This window comes from Paralichthys olivaceus, chromosome 17, assembly GCF_024713975.1.
Source record: "Paralichthys olivaceus isolate ysfri-2021 chromosome 17, ASM2471397v2, whole genome shotgun sequence".
NCBI lineage: Eukaryota > Metazoa > Chordata > Actinopteri > Pleuronectiformes > Paralichthyidae > Paralichthys > Paralichthys olivaceus.
In genome coordinates, this window is record NC_091109.1 from 509,914 (window position 1) to 530,545 (window position 20,632).

The window sequence follows — 20,632 nt, forward strand, 5'->3', positions numbered from 1 at the left end:
AGTTGCTTTGGCTCTGTGGCGCTCTGCTCAGGTCATTGTTTGACTGTTCGAGCATGATTTCATACTTTTTTTTTAAAGAGAGCCAAAACAAAACAGGGTTAACCGGCTCTGTCACATTCCTAATGTGAAGGTTTCATCCCTAGACTCCAAAAATTGAATTTTAAATCATGAAAAACTTCAATTAGCATCACAATGAATTGCTTCATTTCGACCAGGATGAAGAAATTTGATGTGAAAAACAGAATTTTTCTAGAAAAATTGAAGTGTGGTGTAGTAACTGAGAAAGAAGAGGCAGCTGGGTCTATAGAAACCTAGTGACACATAATGTGGGATCACAACATGAGACCTGTGTTTCTTATTCAGATTTTTTAAATTAATACTTAACAAACATTTGAGATATTGACGAGGGCTGTTCACACACTTTGAAGTCAGATACATTTTTTTTAATAATCATTTCATCTGCTGAAGAACTATGATAATACAGTGATACAACCACATGTGAAGCTGCTTAATGGAAGCAGTAAAAACAACAGGTAATAGACGAGAGTAATAACATTTAATTGAATTGTTTTTCTAGTTTTATGTCCTTGTCGTATTTTCCTTCACTTTAACCTGCAGATGAGAAAAAAAACAGCAGGCACATGTCCAGTATGACAGATGACGTCTAGTATCGACATCACCTTATATGAAAACATTGTCTATTTTATTTAGAGCCATCCTTCAATAGTCTGTCAGTTCAAAGCTTTACTCAGCTGCACATGAAAAAAACAAGTGTCCAACAACAACAGAATCAGATCTGAGGATCCTGTGTTTGTGACAACAGCTCTTTGATTCCCTCCATATTATACTTTAAAGTGACGCCTATTCCTGTCTGTTTATGGTCGTGTCTGTTTATGGTCGTGTCTGTGATGAAGGCGGCGAGACGCCAGACACACACACTTCTATCATAGTGAAGTCTCTCCTTGCTACAGTGCATTCAGCCCCTAAATAAACATAAACATCGCTGTGATAAACATCACAACTGAATATCTAAAGGCTGATTTGTGCTTCTGCGTCCACGCCTCGCCGTAGTTACACACGTAGCCTACGCACGGGGCCGAGCGTTCATAGTGATGCGTAGGTGTGTGTGAGTCGCGCTGCAATTACACCATCGGAATGCTAGTGGAGGTAGAGTGTCTATGCTGGTGTTGAGTGTCTTCCGTTTATTTACAACTTCTCTGGCATCTCTGTTTACAAGTTCTACTGAGCGGATTGTGTTGGAAGTGGAACTGAGCAATTGCTCTTCGAAAGAAATGCAACAAGGAAGAGAAAGACGTGTTTCGTTCCTTCAACTCAATTCAAAAACAATCTTCTGGGGGTTGGGACGCTACCAAATGGACCAATGTAGGCTTAAACCTAACTGTAACCCAAAGCCTAACAGCAAATCCGTACCCTGAACCAGCCCCCTTGAAAAAGTGAGGACTTGTCTAAAATGTCCCCATTTCTCAAAATGTCTCAAAAACAAAGAGACGGAGAGAGACACACAAAGCTTTCCCTGATGTGGAGCTTGATTACCGTCACTGATGTGTGCTGCAGATCGACATGGTGGCAGAAAAGGCAGCGGGTGATGGACTGAAAGGTCTGGTGCCGCTCCTACATGTATGTAATTAACATGTGTCGAGGGCCACTTCAGACGTGGTCTCGTTATACTTCATTTAAAAGCTCTTAGTGTGTGTGTGTGTGTGTGTGTGTGTAGCATTTACTTTGTTGTGTTAGGTGCTTCATACTCGTAGACTTTAAATACAGATGGACAACTGGTGTCCACTTTCTACAAATAAGCAAACATCAGTGTGATAAGAACCACGTGAAATCTTTAAGAAAAGTGTATTTGAAGTGTACTCTGACTTTTTAGTTTGCCGTCTGCCAACATGGAGGAGGCAGGGCTCATGACCTATTCTGTTGATATTTTGGCTTCACTCCGGGGAGCTGTCATGTCGTCCATCTCTATATACACTCTGTGGTACAATACTAAAGCATTCTCATTGGTGTGGATGCTGCTGTTCAGCCCCAGAAATTGAAGAGTGATACCTTTTTTCCTTTTTGCCCTTTTTGTATGTCAGCCATCTTTCACTGTATCAACAAGCATTAATCATTAATCAAAACCCTGTCAGTTACTTCCTCTAAAAACTCAGCTGAGGTCCGGACTCGAGCAGCTTGTTTTTCTTTGGCTCTGTAACTTTTACCAGCACAACACACAGGCTGCCCCATGGTTTCCTGTCAGAGCCTCTTATGCACTGCAGGCTGCCACCGTGTTTCTGGCTCAGAACGAACTCAGGCCAGTGCATGAATACATGCAACTTATACCTGCATTCATATAAGTTCATGATTTATTTGACTAACATGACAGAAAAAATAGAATTCCCTGCATCTCCATGATTGTCTTGTATATATATTCTTGCATTTCAACCTATTTCTATAAAAAACAATTTCATTTCCCCGCATGAAGAAAAAGAGCCATTATCTCTTTGCTGTTGTGATTCAACAGTTGCTGATATGAGCTCCCGCTGCCTGATAGTAGAATTTTAGAAAAGACAGTCAGAAATCTCAAATAAAAAAAACAGTCATTGATTGATTCTCGTGTGAACAACTGCAACTTTAAAGAGGAAGCAGTGAAATCTGCTGAAACCTGTCGCTTGTATTTTCTTATTTCTCCCCCGAAAACATCTAACTGCCATCGCACATCTCTTAAATCTATTAAACCTAAACTTTTATCACCTAATTTTGGCTTCAAAACAGAACTCAGTCTTCAGGTTTTCAATAAAAACAATGTGTTGCTCCTTTGCTGGTTAAAATAGATTTAACGTGAGCTTATATCTCAACTGCTGTCACTGCCAATGTAGCTGTGAACTGTGCTCACTATTTCTAACGCTTTACCTTCACTTCAGCAGCTTTCATTTCTGACACTTAAACTGACAACTCTTCACAGGGCCTGCGCTCAAAACTAAGAATTCAAATATTCCAACATTTCACATGATTTTTTTTGCTGCTTTTACTTCTTACGGCCGGCTGACGCCTCAGCTGTTTGAGCAGTTAGCATTGGTATTGTAGAGTTCACAAATTAACAGATAATTAATGCTGGGAATGTAGAACAGTAAGACATAGGGATGGATGCTGAAATCCAGGGATAAATTATTAAAGATGATAGTATTGATAAACTCTGAAGCGCTAGAGTCTGTACTGGTGAAATTAAGAAAGTACATATCCTACTTATAAATTCTAAAGGAAGTTATTTTATCTCACTTACTCAGTTTCTGATTAAGACGTTCATGTATGATGTATTTTTGGTTTTCCCAATAGAGGAAAGAGATCTCTCTCTCTCTCGCTCTCTCTGTCTCTGTCTCTCTCTCTCTGAGAGTGTGTGCGAGGGATGGGTGCAGCTCTGTCGCTGCAGCATCGAGCGGCTCACACAAACACAGAGACACACTCTCTCAGATGCTGCCTGTAGTGACAATGGCAGAGAAAACTAAATGTCCTAAAGTTTGGTGACACTTCACGAGAGTCGATGCTGACAAGTGTAACAAGTCTTTTGTATCTCAGGACGGAAACGCACGAACAGTCTGTCGACACATTTAGAGAAAGTCCATCTCACACAGGCAGAGACAAGCACAGTGTTCAACTGCTCCGAGTTCATCTGTCATTCTTCATCACAGAATAAACTACAAACATGGCTTCATGATGTAGAAAATTAAAAAATCATTAGCATGACAACTGTTAGAAAAATGATTCGTTGGAATCAATGTTGTTTATATTCAATAGAAATGAGAAAACAAAGGAATGTTCACTCAGATTAACATCAAGTGAGTGATAAGAGTACCAGTAAACTACCAGATCTTTAAGCAGTGTCAGTAAAAGAAGTGGTAACATCTTTATGATACTCACACTGGTTAGAAAAATATGTTGCATCAGACATGAGCAGGTCAGAGCGTTTCCAAAAAGGCAAAACTTGAACAATGGAATAAGGTCACATAGTCTATTGAGTCCTTTGTTTCTCTGCCGTCACGTGGACCCACAGGGGACATGTGCACCGGTTCCCTGGAGGAAACGATGGCACCAAGAAGCACTGAGGGAGAAGAAAAAGCTGGTGGGGGGAGTTTGATGTTCTGCAGTGAGACCTCCAGGGGGTCCAGGCATTTATGTGGACATCAATTTTGTTGCGGGTAATAATTCCAATCGAGCATCGGTGGGATTTGCAGCGGCTCCGCCTCGTAACTGACAGGACTTAAAGGATCTGCTGCTAATTTCTTGGGTGCCAGAAACCACAGGTCACACGCAGAGGTCGTGCAGAGTCCGAGCCTCGGAGCAGTTTTGAACCAACGGCAGATAATAATTTGACTCATCAGTGTACGTCTTAATACCTGATTATGCGTCGTCTCAATTATTCAATTTATTGTGGCATTATTCCCAAAAAATATACAAATGCAGAACGTAAAGACGAGACAAGACAATAGAGGACACAAAGAGTTAATGTAAGAATATATAGAAAAATGTCAAACGTGTAAGAATTGAACGTCATTTATGGAGAACAGGAATGAAACACTGTGTGTACAGATCCCATGCATCTGCACACCACTGCGTATTAGCGGCCGGTCTCTCCATGGTGATTGCTAATTCCCCACCTCCCAGCTTGAAATGAAAGAGGAGAGGCTGAGCCACTGAGCCCCTCTCAGAGCACAGCACCATGGCTACTCACCAGAACATGGCCGAGTGAATAGATGAAAAGCTGAGCATGCCGGCAGCTGATGTCAGTGACAGCTGCACCGAAGCCCCTGTCTGCATTTTTAGCTCTTTTTTTTGTTTTGTCGCAGAATGACCCGTCTTTGCTCCTCCTGCCCTCCTCCTTTATTTGAGCTTCACGTACATGTTGTTTAATGAGTCTGAGTTCCCTGCTGACTTTACATATGGCGCACATTAACCGTCCCATAATAACCTTCATTTAATGGCAGCTTTATGATTTCAGTGGGATATCATAAATCCACTGTAGTCCCTGATTTACACCTTAAGAAGGATTACTATTATGAGCGGGTTCATCACAGGTAAGAAGAAAAACTGGCAGTCCGAAGCAATTCAACAAAAACAAAGAGCCACCAACACTTTTTCAAATTGAATTAAACAGCGTTACGATCCACAGTGGGATCTTTGTCAGGTTCTTCTGTGGGTGGTTTTCTTTCTACCACGAAAAAATGAAATCTTCTGTTTGCAGGCTTCTTTGTTTAGTTTTTTGTTGAACAGGTTCATCAAAGTTAACATCAATTTATCAGCATGAAACAATTTGCATTTTATTCTTGAATCGTTCGTGCTGCACACCCTTGCTCGTATTGACCCTGTCTAGCTCTGCCGTTGCAGCTCTGTAAACCATCTTGAGGGCGATTGTTGATTAAAGGCTCTCGAGCAGCGGCTGGGTTAGTGTACTCCAGCATCCAGGTTTGCTAAAATGTTGCCTGTAGGTATTTACTTTTAGTATCCAGTTTGGATTGTGCACGGTCCATTGAATAGAAGAAATTGGACTCTCCTTGAGAAAGAGACACGCATACGAAATGTAAAATGTATGGTTTGGGGGGTTTCAGCCTTGTTATTGAAATGTATTTGTTGTTTTATTTCAGGCCTCCGCGTTTCTCTACTTCTCTACAGAGCTGTACACAGCCGAGGCAAATGGGCGTAAAATGGGAACAAAATAGAATTTCACACCATCCAACACGAGTTTTCATGTCGAGCACAATGGTGAAAAAATGAAAATTCAAAAGCCAGAAGTACCTGAACACATTGTGCAGTAGTCGTGGTGACAGGACAAGAATGCATCAGTGGGTTGTTATGGGCTCTTTTATGCTTTTCACTCGCCTCTCTTGCTACAAGGTAAACAAGCCGGCACACAGCTAACAGGCAGCTCTCCGGAGAACTGTCTGCACACAAAGTGACGATAAGTGTCAGCGCTGATTTCACAAGGTTTTGTGTTCAGATCCCACCCCACCTTTAGGGTCCCTGTGAGCGGGGTGTGTGGCGAGGTGCTGCACGCTGCGTCACACTCACCTCGAAGGGAGCAGGGAACAGAACTACTGAGTATTTACATATTTGCAAGGGAAGCAACTGTGGTGTTCAGTAAAAGTAATAAGACTTGAAACTGGGAAATCACCTGGAAAAATGAGCAGTGACAGTTTTAAAATAGCTTAGATTAATGAGAGAGAAAACTATTTGACCAGGGTATATTTTTAATCCCTGCCAAGCTATGCATATTTTATTAAGCGCTCAGTGTTGATGAGATATAGAGATAGAATATCCGGAGCCACTCTACGCACTGTTGTGTGTCCTTCTGCAGGAGAGTGGGAAATGGAGCAAACCAAACAGTTCACTGAAAAGACCACATAGTGTGCATGGCCCTTGACCCGCATTGCATGCTCTGTGGCCCGTCAGCTTTGTCCTCCTTGTCCGTGGCATTTACTGGAAACAAACTGCCACGGATGGCTTCCTCGTGATTAAATGTTGACTCTCTCCACGGCTGACAATTTACCTCAAGTCTGCTCCTGACAGCAGGAGATGGTGAATAAACATGGCGAGCTCCATAAGAGGAGTGGCATATGCAGGCTGAGGCTTCAGGACACAAGTGGTGCAATCATCGTGGTTCTAAGGTGGCATCCATCAGCCGGCTGATAGATTCCATTAATAAAAGGCCTTTGTTGTTGTATCCTCTGTTCACTATGTCGTCCTTCAGTTCTACCAATAAAATATTGACCTAATCATCCTCCACCCTCCCCGCAGTGTGGACCGGGAACCTGAAATACCATTGTTATTTATCCCGTAATGAGATGTTGACATTTACAGATAAATTGAAGGACGAGATTCGAAAAAAATCCTGGCCGACTACAATCTTTTATTAAAAAAAGAAATGCTTTTTATTTCTCTGCAAAACAAACCAACAAAAGAGGGGCCAGCACTTAATTGAAAAGCAGTGTAAACAATGTGCGCAGGAAAAACTTAATCATGATTGAAAAATAGTTTGAATTCCGTCAATATTCTCGTGCTACAAAGCATTTCTGCACAGCGCCACACATTTACTGTACTTTTTGTCCTCGTAAGCGCCAGCTCAGCCGGAGTCAGGATGTTCAAAATCACCAAGCGTCAAAGAGGTTCTGGCAAACATTCAGCTGACTCTGAAACGCAGGGGGCAGACCTTTACCGTGACAGTTTTCATCAGCAGTAGTTAGCTGCTGACCTAAATTGTGGATCATGCAATGGCAGGAATACAGCAAAGAACTCCTGAACCCAAATGACATGCTGTTCATGAGGAGGACCTGTGTGCAGACTCAATTCAAAAGTGCCACACTCCGGTGTCACTCAGAGTTCAGCAACAGAGCCTCGGGCTCTTTTAGGATACAGAGACCATTTTAGACCAGTGTGGTTTTTGTCAGGCTCCTGGAACGTGGAGTTTTCCCTCCAGTTTGCATGTTTTCAGTGAACAAAGGTTTATCTCACTGTTTTCAAAAGGTTGCTGAAGGAGTATTGGAGCCATCTCAACCGATGCAAGCTGTATTTGTCTCTGCAGCTCTCATCATTTGGGACCAAAGTATTTTCTATGTGAAAAATTTCCCTGTGCAGCTCTGAGAATCTAAATCCCAACTGTGATACGCTGCAAAATCATTTTTGCCACTTTTTTAAAGCTTCGGCATTAAACCTTTGGCAAAATGTGGATGATAAAAGGTTGATGAGGAATCATTTTGCTTTCTTAGTGAAATATTTGTGAACAGCAGTCAGTCAGTTCAGTGAGTTATCATTGTTGTAGCCCTCTTTAGATTTAGATTTATTGTGTCCGTCCTCGCCTACTGTAGAAACATGATGGTGAAACATGGCAGACTGCATTGAAGAGGACAAGCTCCCGATCGGTAAATAATAGTCTGATTCTAACATAATGAACAAACAGTTTCAGACGATTATTCACTAATGAAAACATAATTATGAATTATATTCTCCACTAAATCCTTGACTCTAGACATTTAATCACTGGATCATCCCTTTAACTTTGCAATGTTTGCACTGTGATCTTTGGTGTTTGATTTGTTGTGGAAACCATTTGTCGCAGTGCAGGAGGAGCATCTGGCTCTAAAGAGACAAGCAGGTGGAACGATCTTAAAATCACTGGTTTGGAGCTGAGAGGGTTCAAAACATTTGGTAAATTGAGATTATTATTGAAGTAAAGATGCTCCAGCTCCATTATGCTGAATTATTTCACACCAAATATTGAGAATCGTAGGAAAGAAATATCCACTAAAAGCTTTCTCTGCATGCGGTGCCTTTAATTGAGGTGTTTTTGTCGTGTTGGAGGTGATGAGGTAAAGATAGAAGTACGTGCTCTGCTAAATGCTGACAGTTAGAAAATGGTCCGTCCGTCCGCTTTTTAAATAACCAACAACGACCTTCCTTTAAGATGTATGACGGTTTCTGTATTCACTCTCATGTTCAACGCATTGAAGAGACCGACGGCCATCAGACAGCTTTGACTTCAAAAAGCATCAGTCAAGGTTGGTTCCTTGTCGTGGTGGTTTTAATTCTCTGAGAAGCTTTGGAGTTGTTCAAGGATTGTTTCGTTGCAGTCGTACTTTGAACAGGGGTCTTAAAGTCGTCTTGAAACTTGTGACTCGTTCCTCTGAGATTAGACCTCTGTCATAAACACTGGGTTGTTGTAGTGACTTCAGAGACTCGCGGATAAAAATGTATCTTGTCTGACTTCTTTGTCGACCTGTATGCGTTTCTATGGATCACTGGAAGAACGTCTATTAATATTTTCGCCGAAAACTTGACATTCACAGCGGTAACCCACATTCTTTGATTTGAAAAACATTTGCTTTGACGATATGAACTCATGTCCCACCAGTTTTAGAGAGAGATGATTTATTTGGTTATCAAAAAAAGGACTGATCTGACAGCACTGCTCCTGGTACATGATCTCAACTCGTGCTCGTGATCCTGCGGAAACCTACAGAATACATTCCTGCCATCAGATAGTGAATAAACTCCTCTTTCCACTTGGCTCCTAATAGCAACCAGAGAGAACAGTTGAACATATTTGAGCTTTAATATACAGATGTCATGTAAAACTGAGTGTCATTGAGAAATTGCACAGAGAACATTACATGTCTATCAAATCACCTGCAACTGCTTTCATACCAAAGGGCAGAAAATGGATGAAAAGAAGTGCAGCATGGAACACTGAGCCGAGCTGTCACTCAACAGAGCACTCACTCAGAGCTTTGGAAGAACTGGTTTGAATACTGGATTCTTCTCTACAACACCTGACATCAGTACCATTCAAGCAAAGAACTACATAAAGTCCCGGGTCCCTGTTGGGTCAGACGTACAGTATATATTCTTAAAACGTTTCCCCGTGCAGCTTTATGATGCACTCTTTCAACGCTCTGCAGTAAAACGTCGGCAAAATGTAAATGATGAATGTTTCCTGCGGAGTCATTTTACCTTGACATTAATAATAATGTATCTCTGGCCAGAAAATGTGAAATAACATTAATCATTGTTTTATTGATCAAAACACATTTTTCTAACGGCTCCTGTATTTATTTTTAATGTGAGACAAGCTAGTTATTACTGTATGTTTTTAAAGGAGGGGAAATGGTTAGTTTGATCATTTTTAATGGCCAGTGCCTTAGTCAACAAATCACAGAGGCATTACAGTAAGTGGCAGCATTTCACTTCGTTCCATTATTTGTTGCCAAATGCAAATCATGATGGGAATCAGTTACAAAATTCATTCGTGTCATTCATGCGCAGACGCTCTGATCTTTTGATCCGGCTCGGATGTTTGTCTAATACACATGGTGTGTGTTTGCTTGTGTTGTTTTATGCATATGCTGTAAATATTAAATATTTTATACAGCATTTACATAATTTAGTAGCATTTAATGAGTTATTTATTTATTGTATTAAATAGGATGAGGGAAATGATACATACTAAAACACAGCTGAATTTAATGGTGAAAATATTCACATTAGTGTAAGATATCCACCATGACTGCCCCCGCAAAAGTGAAGCCATAGCATCCTGATCGCCCCCTGGTGGCTGGCTGCAGTTCAGGTTATAAACAGTCTATGGTCTTTTTTTTTACCATTAATATATTTTTCCTTTAACAGAGGATTTACTTTCATGTATTTTCACCTTTATGCTGATGTTGTCTTTTCTTCCAACAGCTACACTCAGATGTGGACAAAGGAGACAGCAAAGTGAAGTACGTGTTATCTGGCGAGGGTGCCGCCTCCATCTTCACCATCGATGAAAACACGGGCGACATCCACGCCACAAAGCGGCTGGATCGTGAGGCGCAGGCCTACTACACCCTCCAAGCTCAAGCTGTAGATCGACTCACTAATTTACCCGTGGAACCGAAGTCTGAATTCGTGGTCAAAGTCCAGGACATCAACGACAACGAGCCGAAGTTTCTTGATGGACCGTACTTGGCAGGAGTACCTGAGATGTCACCCTTAGGTAAGTTTCCACATTCGTCTCAAATATAATCTCATCACCGTTCCCTCCTTTTATTTTATATGCTCTCCTCCCTTGAACTTTATCTCTCCTCTCAGCTTCCTTTCATACTTCTAAAATACTACATTTTCTTTGACCTACCTTCGCTCCAACATCTGCATTTGATCATTTTCCACCTCCACAATTTGTCTTCATCTCATTCAGTCTTTAGGTCATAATCAAGGGCGTTGGCTTTGTAAGACTCAGTATGTGCACATGAAGCTCCTTGTACATAATTTGATATCTCTTAGCCAAACTATTCAGGTTGATTGACATCTTTGTGCCTCACAGATAAATAACGCTGCGGACGTCTCTCTCCCTTTGAGGCCTTCGACCTTTTCAATACCTAAGATTCACTTTTTAAAAGCAATGATGACAAACAACAACTGAGCTGCCAAGATGCCCTTTGAACTTGAGACAAAGAAAAGCAAATGAAGCACATTGAGAAATTCTAAGCCATTCAGAAAATAATATTGGGAGTGAAAAGCTTTAAAACATGGAATGAAAGAAATCAAATACGTTTTATTAAAGTTGCAACTCTCGAGTCTTCTGGAGTTATCAGCAGTAAGATGCTTCACCATCTTTAACGTAGTAATAAGCAGATGAGGGGCAAATAAGGATGAAATATACATTAGCTTCATTGTGGGTCGAAAATCAGGAATTTATTTTGGTCTCAAAACATGAAGCAGGTTGTAAACATTAAAGAGTCATTTGTCGAGTTCAGTTTTCAATTTGATTAACGTACAATTTATACATAGCGATAAATGAAATGACTCACTTATGTGTATTTATATTTAGCAATAAGACATTTTTTATCTGCACTCTGTCCAGTGTTTTTACTGTTACTCATTAATTTTGTGAAACTGCTTTGGAAAGACTAAAGAAGGTTGTTTATCCTTTAAACTGTGATTGATGAATGAGTATTTTACTGAAAAGAAAGTCATAGGAATGAAGTAGCAAGTTTAGTTTGTAGGTTAAAAAAAAAACTACACGAAGTGCAGAGGTATCGAAAAAAATACATTTTTACAATTTACCTTGTGTGGAACATGACTGCTCAGATATTTACCTCATATTTACAAGCATCAACCTTGTGGTGGCATTTCAGGAATCGTTGCAGAGCAGTCCATCCAGTCGTTGACATATTATATATGATATGGACACCAACCAGCAGGTCTTATTTTTTCTGTGGCCTTGTTAGCATTTATTACAGCAGATGTGTCTTTTATCTGTCTGTTTTAAATGCACTCCTGGAGCATGCCGTCATATCAGAGCCTTTAACAGCCTGCGTGGTCAAGATTTCCTCCAAGGTTTTGAACATGACATGCTCGAGCTTCATAAATGCAAATGAGCGACAACAACATCCTGAGGCCTTTCAACTCAGCAGGTGTGTTAGTAACCGGCTGCAGTGAGAAGGAGTGCCCTCCATGTTGATGCACTTTTCTATATGTAGACCCCAACATGCCACACAGACCAATCCATCAGCATGACTTTGAAAACACTGATGTAAAACTCAACATTTCGGTCAACATGAACTGGGAGGTGCTGAGCATAAAATGCTTTCAATATGTTTTTTCCCGGTGGTTTTAGTCAGCCAGACGACTCAGTGTATTGTAATGTGAAGTCTGATGCATCTGAATTTACATATTTATCACCTCACATATGCCAGCACAGTCCTCTAGGCTTAGAAGTGTTGATGAATGATGCATGTTTGAAAACTGAGTCAAGCAAACTTAGGGTCTGAATCAGCCTCGAAGGCCACGGGCATTCTTTCCACAAATTGGGCTCAGAGTTCATGCTCGCCGCTACTTACAGGTACCCGCCTGCTGAAAATGTGTCTGAAAAATGTCTGACACCGACACATACGTTTCTATCCATCCATTATGTTGGCACTCCTCGGTGGCAGCAGAGTGAGCGGATCAGCACAGACATACTTAACTTCCTCCAGCTTCTCTAAGGGGTTCCGACGGCGCTTCAAGACGTGCTGGGAACTGTGGTCTAATCACAAGTGAGCTGAGACTAATGGGATGGAGACAGACATGAACTCCCACAGAAAAAGGATGATATGGTCTTTTCAATGGATTTAAAAAAAAAAAAATACAAGCATTAAGTTTTAGATCACGTCAAACCCGGAGCTGTTTGTGAAGAATGAATCGTAGTTGTTTCCTCTTGAGTGGTTCAGGATATTGATTACTTCTCAAGACTTCTTCAGGTGTTGAATTTTCATAGTGAAAATACAGAGGCTCCTTGCATCCTTGAATCATCTCAGAGAATATGCGATACAGATCCTCTACACAAACAAATATTAATATACGAGGCAGTGCAATTTGCAGTCTGTATAATAATAATTTATTAGAATTGTGGCCGAGCAACTGGTTCCCTCAGGAAAAATGTAAATTTTCTTCTCAAATTTAGTCAAGTTATAAACACAATCTGTCAATATTTATCAAAATATGCCAGAGAAGGTATAAGGGAACATCTGTAAAGAATAAATTATGAATATATTAAGGAATATATATATATTTACACATGATAGTTCTGATGAATGAGGCAATATTTAAAGTGACAAGACAATAATTGACAAATGGCAACTGTGAACATTCCTCTGATAAGTTATCACCTTTTTAAGCTCAGCAGACTTTATAGTTACACATCCAGCAGATATGGAGTAACCTTTCGTCTGGACTGGGTCTGTCAGACCACTTGACGTGAGGATGTCTCTCTGTGTAGATCTGTTTTGGTCCCCGCTACCTCCTGAGGGAAATATAGTTCTCTAGCTGCTAAACGCTGCACTGTGTTCACCATCCAGTTGTCTAACTTTGTGTGTCAGCTCCAATCAGCCGCCTGCTGCAGTTGGAAATGACACAATGGGAGCTGTGAGAGTGAAGCGAAACCGTAAAAAGACCCAAAACAATGCAGCTCTGGAAACTCTTCTAGAACACTTTCTGAAACTGCTTCAGGAAGGTTTATCCTTTAAATTGTGTGATGGAATGATTCGTTAATAAATTAACTTCAATTATAGAAATCATTTTTCTGATACAATTGTTTGATTTGGTCCATGTCCCAATTATTAACATGGAGGAGGCTGGGTTTATGACCTATACTGCAGCCAGCCATAAGGTGGTGCTGGAGTCTTTCCAGTAGCACTTTCAGCTAAGTAGAAAAGTCATTATACTAGCATGTTCACATCGATGCATGTTCACCATCTTAGCTCAGAATGTTAACATGCTGACCTTTGCTAATTAAGTTCGGGTTCCGACGTGTTTTGAATGAAGTGGTCTCAACCACGAGGCTCTAGATCTGAATGCATTGTTTTTAATATCGATTCAAAGGGGGCGTTTTTAAGATGAAGCCGGGGGTTGTTGCTCTTTAAATCTGCGATGACATGTTGTTTTTTGGCCACTTTGTGCGTCAGCTGAAGTCAGCCGCCTGCTGCCGTTGGAAATGACACAATGAGAGCGAAGCGAAATCGTAAAGAGACCCAAAACAACGAGGCCATAAAAGCTTATATAGAGCCGAGGGGAGCTGCAGTGTCAGGTGACAATTCTCTGTGGGTTAATTACTTTGTGCGACCCTCTTTCACATAGAGTGTGATTGATTCTTAATATATATATATTTTTTTATTATAGCTGGTTTAGATTCTACGTGTGAAATATGCAGTAATGTATAAACACAGAGTTTAAGAATCTAACTCAAACATGCGTGGTACCATGAAAGTTAGTGAAAACAAAGGTGTTTATGGCTCTTTTAGAAGCTTCAAAGTCAAACTGAAAATTTCAGCAGGCATACAGGGGGAGTGGGAGTCGTTCCAAGGGAAGCAGTGCTTTGCTTACAACACAGGCGCGGAGATCTCTGAAGGATTACACAGCCGACTGTCAGCGGGGGGTACAGAGCTCAGGCTTAAGGAACCAGAGGATTAGAGTACAAGGGCTTGGAGTCTCGTGTCCAACCCGAGATAAGACAGCGAGTGGGTACAGAGGAGGATGCGTTCACACCACGAGCACCGAGACGCAGGGTCACCCTCACCGCTTTATTTACTCCGCCGGCTCTGTGAAGGTCTTCATCACAAGTTGTGAGGACAGTGGGGCAATGCATTGCTTCTCTTTGTAAATATCTGCTCAAAGCAATTATCAGTGCCATAAAGAACAGGGAAGGATCGAGCCCCTCTTGTCCTCAATAATTCCTTTATAGATGTCTTTAAATCATTAATGGTCACAGCCCTGCTCTGCTGATGAATGGGTTCAATTTAGAGAAAATCATGAATTTAATTAATTAAAGTAATTAGAGGCGGTGCTCGTCCATACACACACGCAGACCTTATGGCCCGAGGATCTCTGAGGGCTTTTGTCTTAATCACGCCAGGGATGTCAAATAAAAGACAGGAGAGCTTGAGGACAGTTGGAGGTGTGACAATCGCGAGCCTTGGCTCAGTCCCGCTGCACAGCGACAGGCCAAAGGACCAGTTTGAGGGCTCATTACAAGCATAGAGGATGTAATGTCAACCCAAGGCCACAGCTTCTGAATTTACTACACACCAGTCCTATAGCCAGCTGTCATTGTCCCTGCCTAATTCATGAGAGCGGAGATGAAGGACAGGGTAAGTCTTTCATTCTAGAGAAATGAAAGGTGCTCTGGATTAATGTAAATGTATCTAAATGAACATGATTTAGGTGAAGTGAATCTATTGGCAGAAAATTATTTTATGAAATAATCCTAGTGATTTTTATCTGGAACAGGAATATAATCAATTTAATAAACGTTCCCTTCGATGAATACTCGAGGTCTCGGGGCTCGAGCGCACATCTCCGGCAAGGTTGGTTTCAAAGTTGCTCACCTTTCATCGGACTTCAGGGATTTTGGGCTGATTAAAACCCCATTCGGCCCCGCCTGAGACTCAGAAATCTTCACTAGAACCTTGGGACTGATGTTCGGTCTGTTAGTAACAGAGCCTCTGGTGAAATTGTGGCTCATGTTCCTGATTTAGAGAAATCCTGGATTTGCCACTGCTGAGCCCAGCTTTAGTCGAAAGAAAAGATTGTTGTATTTCTACCTGCAGAAGGAGAAGAAGCCCTTCATTTGGAAACACATCCAGTTTGTATTAATACAGGTCCCATTCCTCAGAACAATCATACTTGCATTGTGAGTGCTCACTCAGAAATGCATATTGGGCTTGACAGTCAGATGCAGCCTTGATACGCGAGTGGCTGAAGAATACCTGTCTCCCATTCAGATTAAGCACGCCACATTTATTTTCATTACTGGCAGATGACAGTTGCTCACCCAGGATACAGAACTGATTAGGAAACCTGTTTTGTACACAGCTGCAGGGGATAAAATAAAAAATATGTGGAGATCTGATCAATCACGTCAATGAGGACGGACAAATATCGAAGGGACGCCGACAGGGAAAATTGAGAAGCAGATGACAGCCTCTCGGAGCAGAAAGAATCTATTCAAATTTCAGATTGTTCATCAGTTTTTCCTGACATCCAGCTCACCTGGCAGGCATTACCTTTCATATGCTGACATTATTGTTAGAACAGGGTGTTCGTTGGACGGACCTGTGGGGAAAAGCTGGAAAATAAACCTTTTCACTGCCGTGCTCCATCCGAGTCCATATTGAATGTTAATTTACAGCCACGTCCACTGCGCCTTGTGTGAAGTGATTTTAACTATCAACCTGTAATGGAGATTTAGACTTTGCCTGAGTTCCCTCTCACACACTCATCCTTTGACCTTGGTGTTTTAAACTACCTGTAATATAACCTGTCATGAGTAAGAGGTGATGATATAATCTAGGTGTCCTTCTACAACCAGCCCGGTGATAACTTCTCCAGCTTCACCCCCATTTTTTATTTTTTTTTTGCATTATATTGTTCACATCCAGGGCTGGAGCCTGTTAATTCTGCTTTACGACCAGAATGGAAGACTTTAATCTTCAATACCTGTGATCACTTCATTCTGTAAAAGCCTGTAAAATACATCCCGCAATGTTTGCTTCGATCTGGAACGATCTACTTCAACGACATGTTGTAATCGTCCAGAATCTGTGACTCCTCTGTACGGACTGAATCACGACTACACTCTGGACAGAATCCGTTAGTCTGATGTTAGTTAGATGTGCGATCTGTTGAGGGTGAAAAGTTCGGAGGTAGCTATGGCGATATAAAGCGGTAACCGACCCAGAGAGAAGATCTGACTGATGAGAGACAACTAAAACCCTCGTTTGTGATTGGTCTACTGACTCGCCTGATGGCCAATGGAATGATGGTTATGTTTTCTTCTGTGTTTGGTGTTTTAAACTACCTGTAATATAACCTGTCATGACTAAGAGGTGGTGATATAATCCTTCCCCAGTCCCTTTGTTCACATCCAGAGCCGGAGCCTGTTAATTCTGCTTTACGGCCAGAATGAAGGACTCTAATCTTCTATTTCCGTGATCACTTCATTCTGTAAAAGCCTGTAAAATACATCTCACGCTAGGAAGTCAGATTTTTATTACGATGTTTTCTTCAAGTTAAAATATCACCGACTTGTAAGACTTGTCAGATGCAACAATATGAGCTGAAGCTAAGCCAGATACAATATGTGCCGCGAGCCATTAAAGTGAATTATTCAGGCATAAGCCAGTTATTCATCGAACCATCTGGAAAAGACCCACTCAAGGCAAATGGTGTTTCTTCGTTTTCAAGGTTATTTCAACAATGTCCATTGTTGGTGATTTCACTGCTGCCAAGTGTGAGACGACTTTCGGCGTCAGCTTTAAGAGCGTCACTGACGCACAGTCTACCGGAGAAAAATAGCCTCCATCATAATGGTTGTTTGTGATCATTTAACAATGTATTACATGGCTTTTCCTCCATTATCAGATGAATATCATTTCCTTGACGTCGGAGAAAAAATAGAACGACCTGTTAGTGTGAAATGAGCCTGGTTGGAGCAACAAGGCTCATTTGTACCTTAATGAATGACCTATTGAAATTGATTGGCACTGATTATGTTTTTCTCTGTGAAAACTTCAAACGCTTTTCTAAGCCACGGCTGTCAGCTCGAGTCACGTCAGCCACGTGCAGTTGGTACGTTTATAAGAGAGTCATGTCTGATGCCTGCTTCTCTTTCTCAGAGGAAAGACAGAACTCCTCTGCACACAGAAACAATCGTTTGTCAGTTGTCAGCAAAGTTCTCGGTCCAGTTTAAAAACAAATATCCTTCTTTAAGCCGCCGGAAAGTTTTGCGATACGGGGGGAAACTACTCGACACAACACGAAACTTTATATTTTGAGTTTCAGAACTTTATCTGCAGCACAGCATGATGTCAGTTTGTCCCTGAGACTCAATAATAAATAATAGATATATGGCAATAAGTAATATTGGAGCAATTCAATGGAAACCAAATAATAAAATAAATAAATGAATACAATTGTACTTGTATTATATTACATTGTTATTAGTATTATTATATTAATATATCATTTAAGAGATGCTTAACTTCAATATTCAATTAATTTAATTAATATATTTTTTTCTATACTTCCTATTTCCTGTTTAGTTTTCACCTTCTAAGAAATTAAATTATATAAAGTACTTGTTGTGTTTTCAGGTGTAAATTAAGGATTCATTCATGATATTTTAATGGCTTCTTTTATTTTACATTCATTTCATGCTCATCCCATAATTTATTTGTGTATACTTTCCATTATTTGTGCTTAAATTCAATTTCACCCATCTGAAAAGCAGTGCATTTTATTCATTCAACTAGAACACTTCATTAAAGCAGCTGATTTCCTTTTCGCTGGCACCAGAATGTAACAGAGCGTTCTAAACAAACAACACTTAAGGTGTTTGTGCAACAGGACAGCAAAACCTGCCTCTCGCAGATATCATTTTGTTTTTGTGGTTATAGTTTCTCTTCTGCAGATCAACATCTTCTCTGGTCGCAGTCTGTGGATCCTCAGTCCACAAACTGGACCCGGCCATCTGTTCACGTTAACAAAGACTTTAACGAGAAAACAAAGGGTTATATAAAAAGACAATGTTTGCTCAACCAAGTCTCTATATAAAGCTTTGTACCATAAGTTTGATTGAGCTCAGTTCGTCACGATGAAAGGATGCAGCATCCTCACGAAGGAGAAATTCCAAGTCTTTGTCTGAATCCAGAAATAGTTAAAGTATAATAATTCAGCATTTCCTTTTTTTGCTGGGGTTGAAGTGTCTCTTTAACGTGCAAGGATGAGCTGTAGGAGCCATTTGGCAGCTGAATCGGAATCGACAGATTGAAGTTACTGGAGAAAAAGAGATTCTACTTACTGATCTGTAAAAGAGAAATGTGAACAATGGCAGTGAAATGATTTCTAAAGGCTCCGAGTTGCTCTTGAATCCTGCAGCAGAGTCAGCGCACGCGGTGGCAACAGCTGAAAGTGTTATTTGTTCTGCAGCATTCAAGGCCGAGAGCCAGCGCACGGCACGTGTCAGATCTTTTGGTGCTGTAGAAAATCTGCTTTAAACTCAGACATTAGGTATAAAAGTTGAAATTGATGCAAATAAAGTAATCAAGAGTCGCAACAAAGGAAAACTAATGAAAATTAGGTGATATACTGCCTCAGAAGTTGCATTTTCTCAGCTTTGCCCCCTTTTCTTTTCTCCTGTCTGGTGAAATTTGTCACACGCTCAGTTGACACGATGACTGTTTCCACATTTAGCTCCGTTTGACCTGGCTCCTGGATGTTGTCTTGGAAACTAATGAAAGCTGCATGTCTGCCCACAGGAACCATGGTGGTGCAAGTGGCAGCCACAGATGCAGATGACCCGACGTACGGGAACAGCGCCAGGGTGGTGTACAGCATCGTTCACGGACAGCCGTACTTCTCGGTGGAGCCCAAAACAGGTGGGTGCGTCTTTTTTCAGTGATGGGGAGGTAATTGCAAAAAGTGGTGAAACAGGTGGTGATGAAGGTAAAGATATTTTGGGATTTGGTTTTTTCTTTGTCAAAGGCCATTTTGAAAGCTATAATATCTATAAAAAATATCTCCAAAAATGGGATTAAAATACAAACTAATAATATAAACAGACCAATACAGTCGGATACATTTTAATATTTTGAAATCATGTCTATCAACCAAATCTAACCAAAAGCCAGGTTAAAGAGATGACTGTTATTTGTAGCTCTGACTGAGAAGAGTGCTAGAATAAGCTGCAGATAAGATTTGAGTTTGTTGACTTGAGAGCTGTCGTATCTTGATAACTGCGGCAGCAGTCCTCGCTACATCTTCACCGCTGGTTCATTAGCCACTCCCCTGCCGAGGCTCAGCTACTTCATGCAAAGCGCTAGAAAACAGAAAAACATGGGCCATCCATCCTGGAATATCAGACTTCATCCTCTGCTTCAAGAGCCTTGCATGCTGGGATTTCCTGAATGTATCTGATTCATGAGCTGATGAAAGCCTCTGTAATGCAGGGATTAACTGTATGTTGCTCATCGTACGATAAATTAGCGGGATGCGTGATGATAAAAACTCCACGGTGACCTGCTGGGGTCACTGTCAACATTTGGTGAGGCTAACCACTGGAAGAAAATGGAGCATTCAAGAAAAATGACTGCATATAAGAAAGGACCTTACTTCATACTGTTTGGATATTAAGGATATGGTGTGTGGCTAAGGAGGAAATGATGTGAGCATTAAAATCTCAGCACATTTATAGCTGTGAAGCCTGCACAGCACCACGGAATGTCTATGTTGTTTTTCCATTTCCAGAGACCTTCGACTAATGAAGCCTCCCGCTGCAGCTTTCTTCAGGGAACATTGCTATGTTTCCATGTTTTGGGGGCTAACATTTACATGGTTTATATGCTCTAAATGACAGATCCACTGGGACCATGTCTGAGGCTGTACATCTTTGATTTTTACTGAAGGATTCCTCACGGTTCCTTAGAAGCTAAAACTTCTGTGAGCCAATTAATGTGTTAGAATGCTGTGATCACCTTCCCTGAGAGGAGTTTGGTTTAATCTAAATCTAACTTTTAGATTTCCTACCTCTCGTTTCTTAAACCTTCAACAATAAAGGCAGCAGAAACCAGCT

At 41.0% G+C, this 20,632-nt stretch overlaps 1 protein-coding gene across 3 annotated transcripts in view; it reads left to right on the top strand.

Moving 5' to 3' along the window:
• Positions 1-20,632, top strand: part of cdh7a (cadherin 7a) — a 104,719-nt gene that overhangs the window by 45,414 nt on the left and 38,673 nt on the right. For all 3 annotated transcript variants that reach the window (XM_069512941.1, XM_069512939.1, XM_069512940.1), the window contains 2 exons: positions 10,228-10,522; positions 19,320-19,439. In XM_069512941.1, the coding sequence (XP_069369042.1) occupies positions 10,228-10,522; positions 19,320-19,439 (415 nt within the window). The remainder of the gene's footprint in view (positions 1-10,227; positions 10,523-19,319; positions 19,440-20,632) is intronic.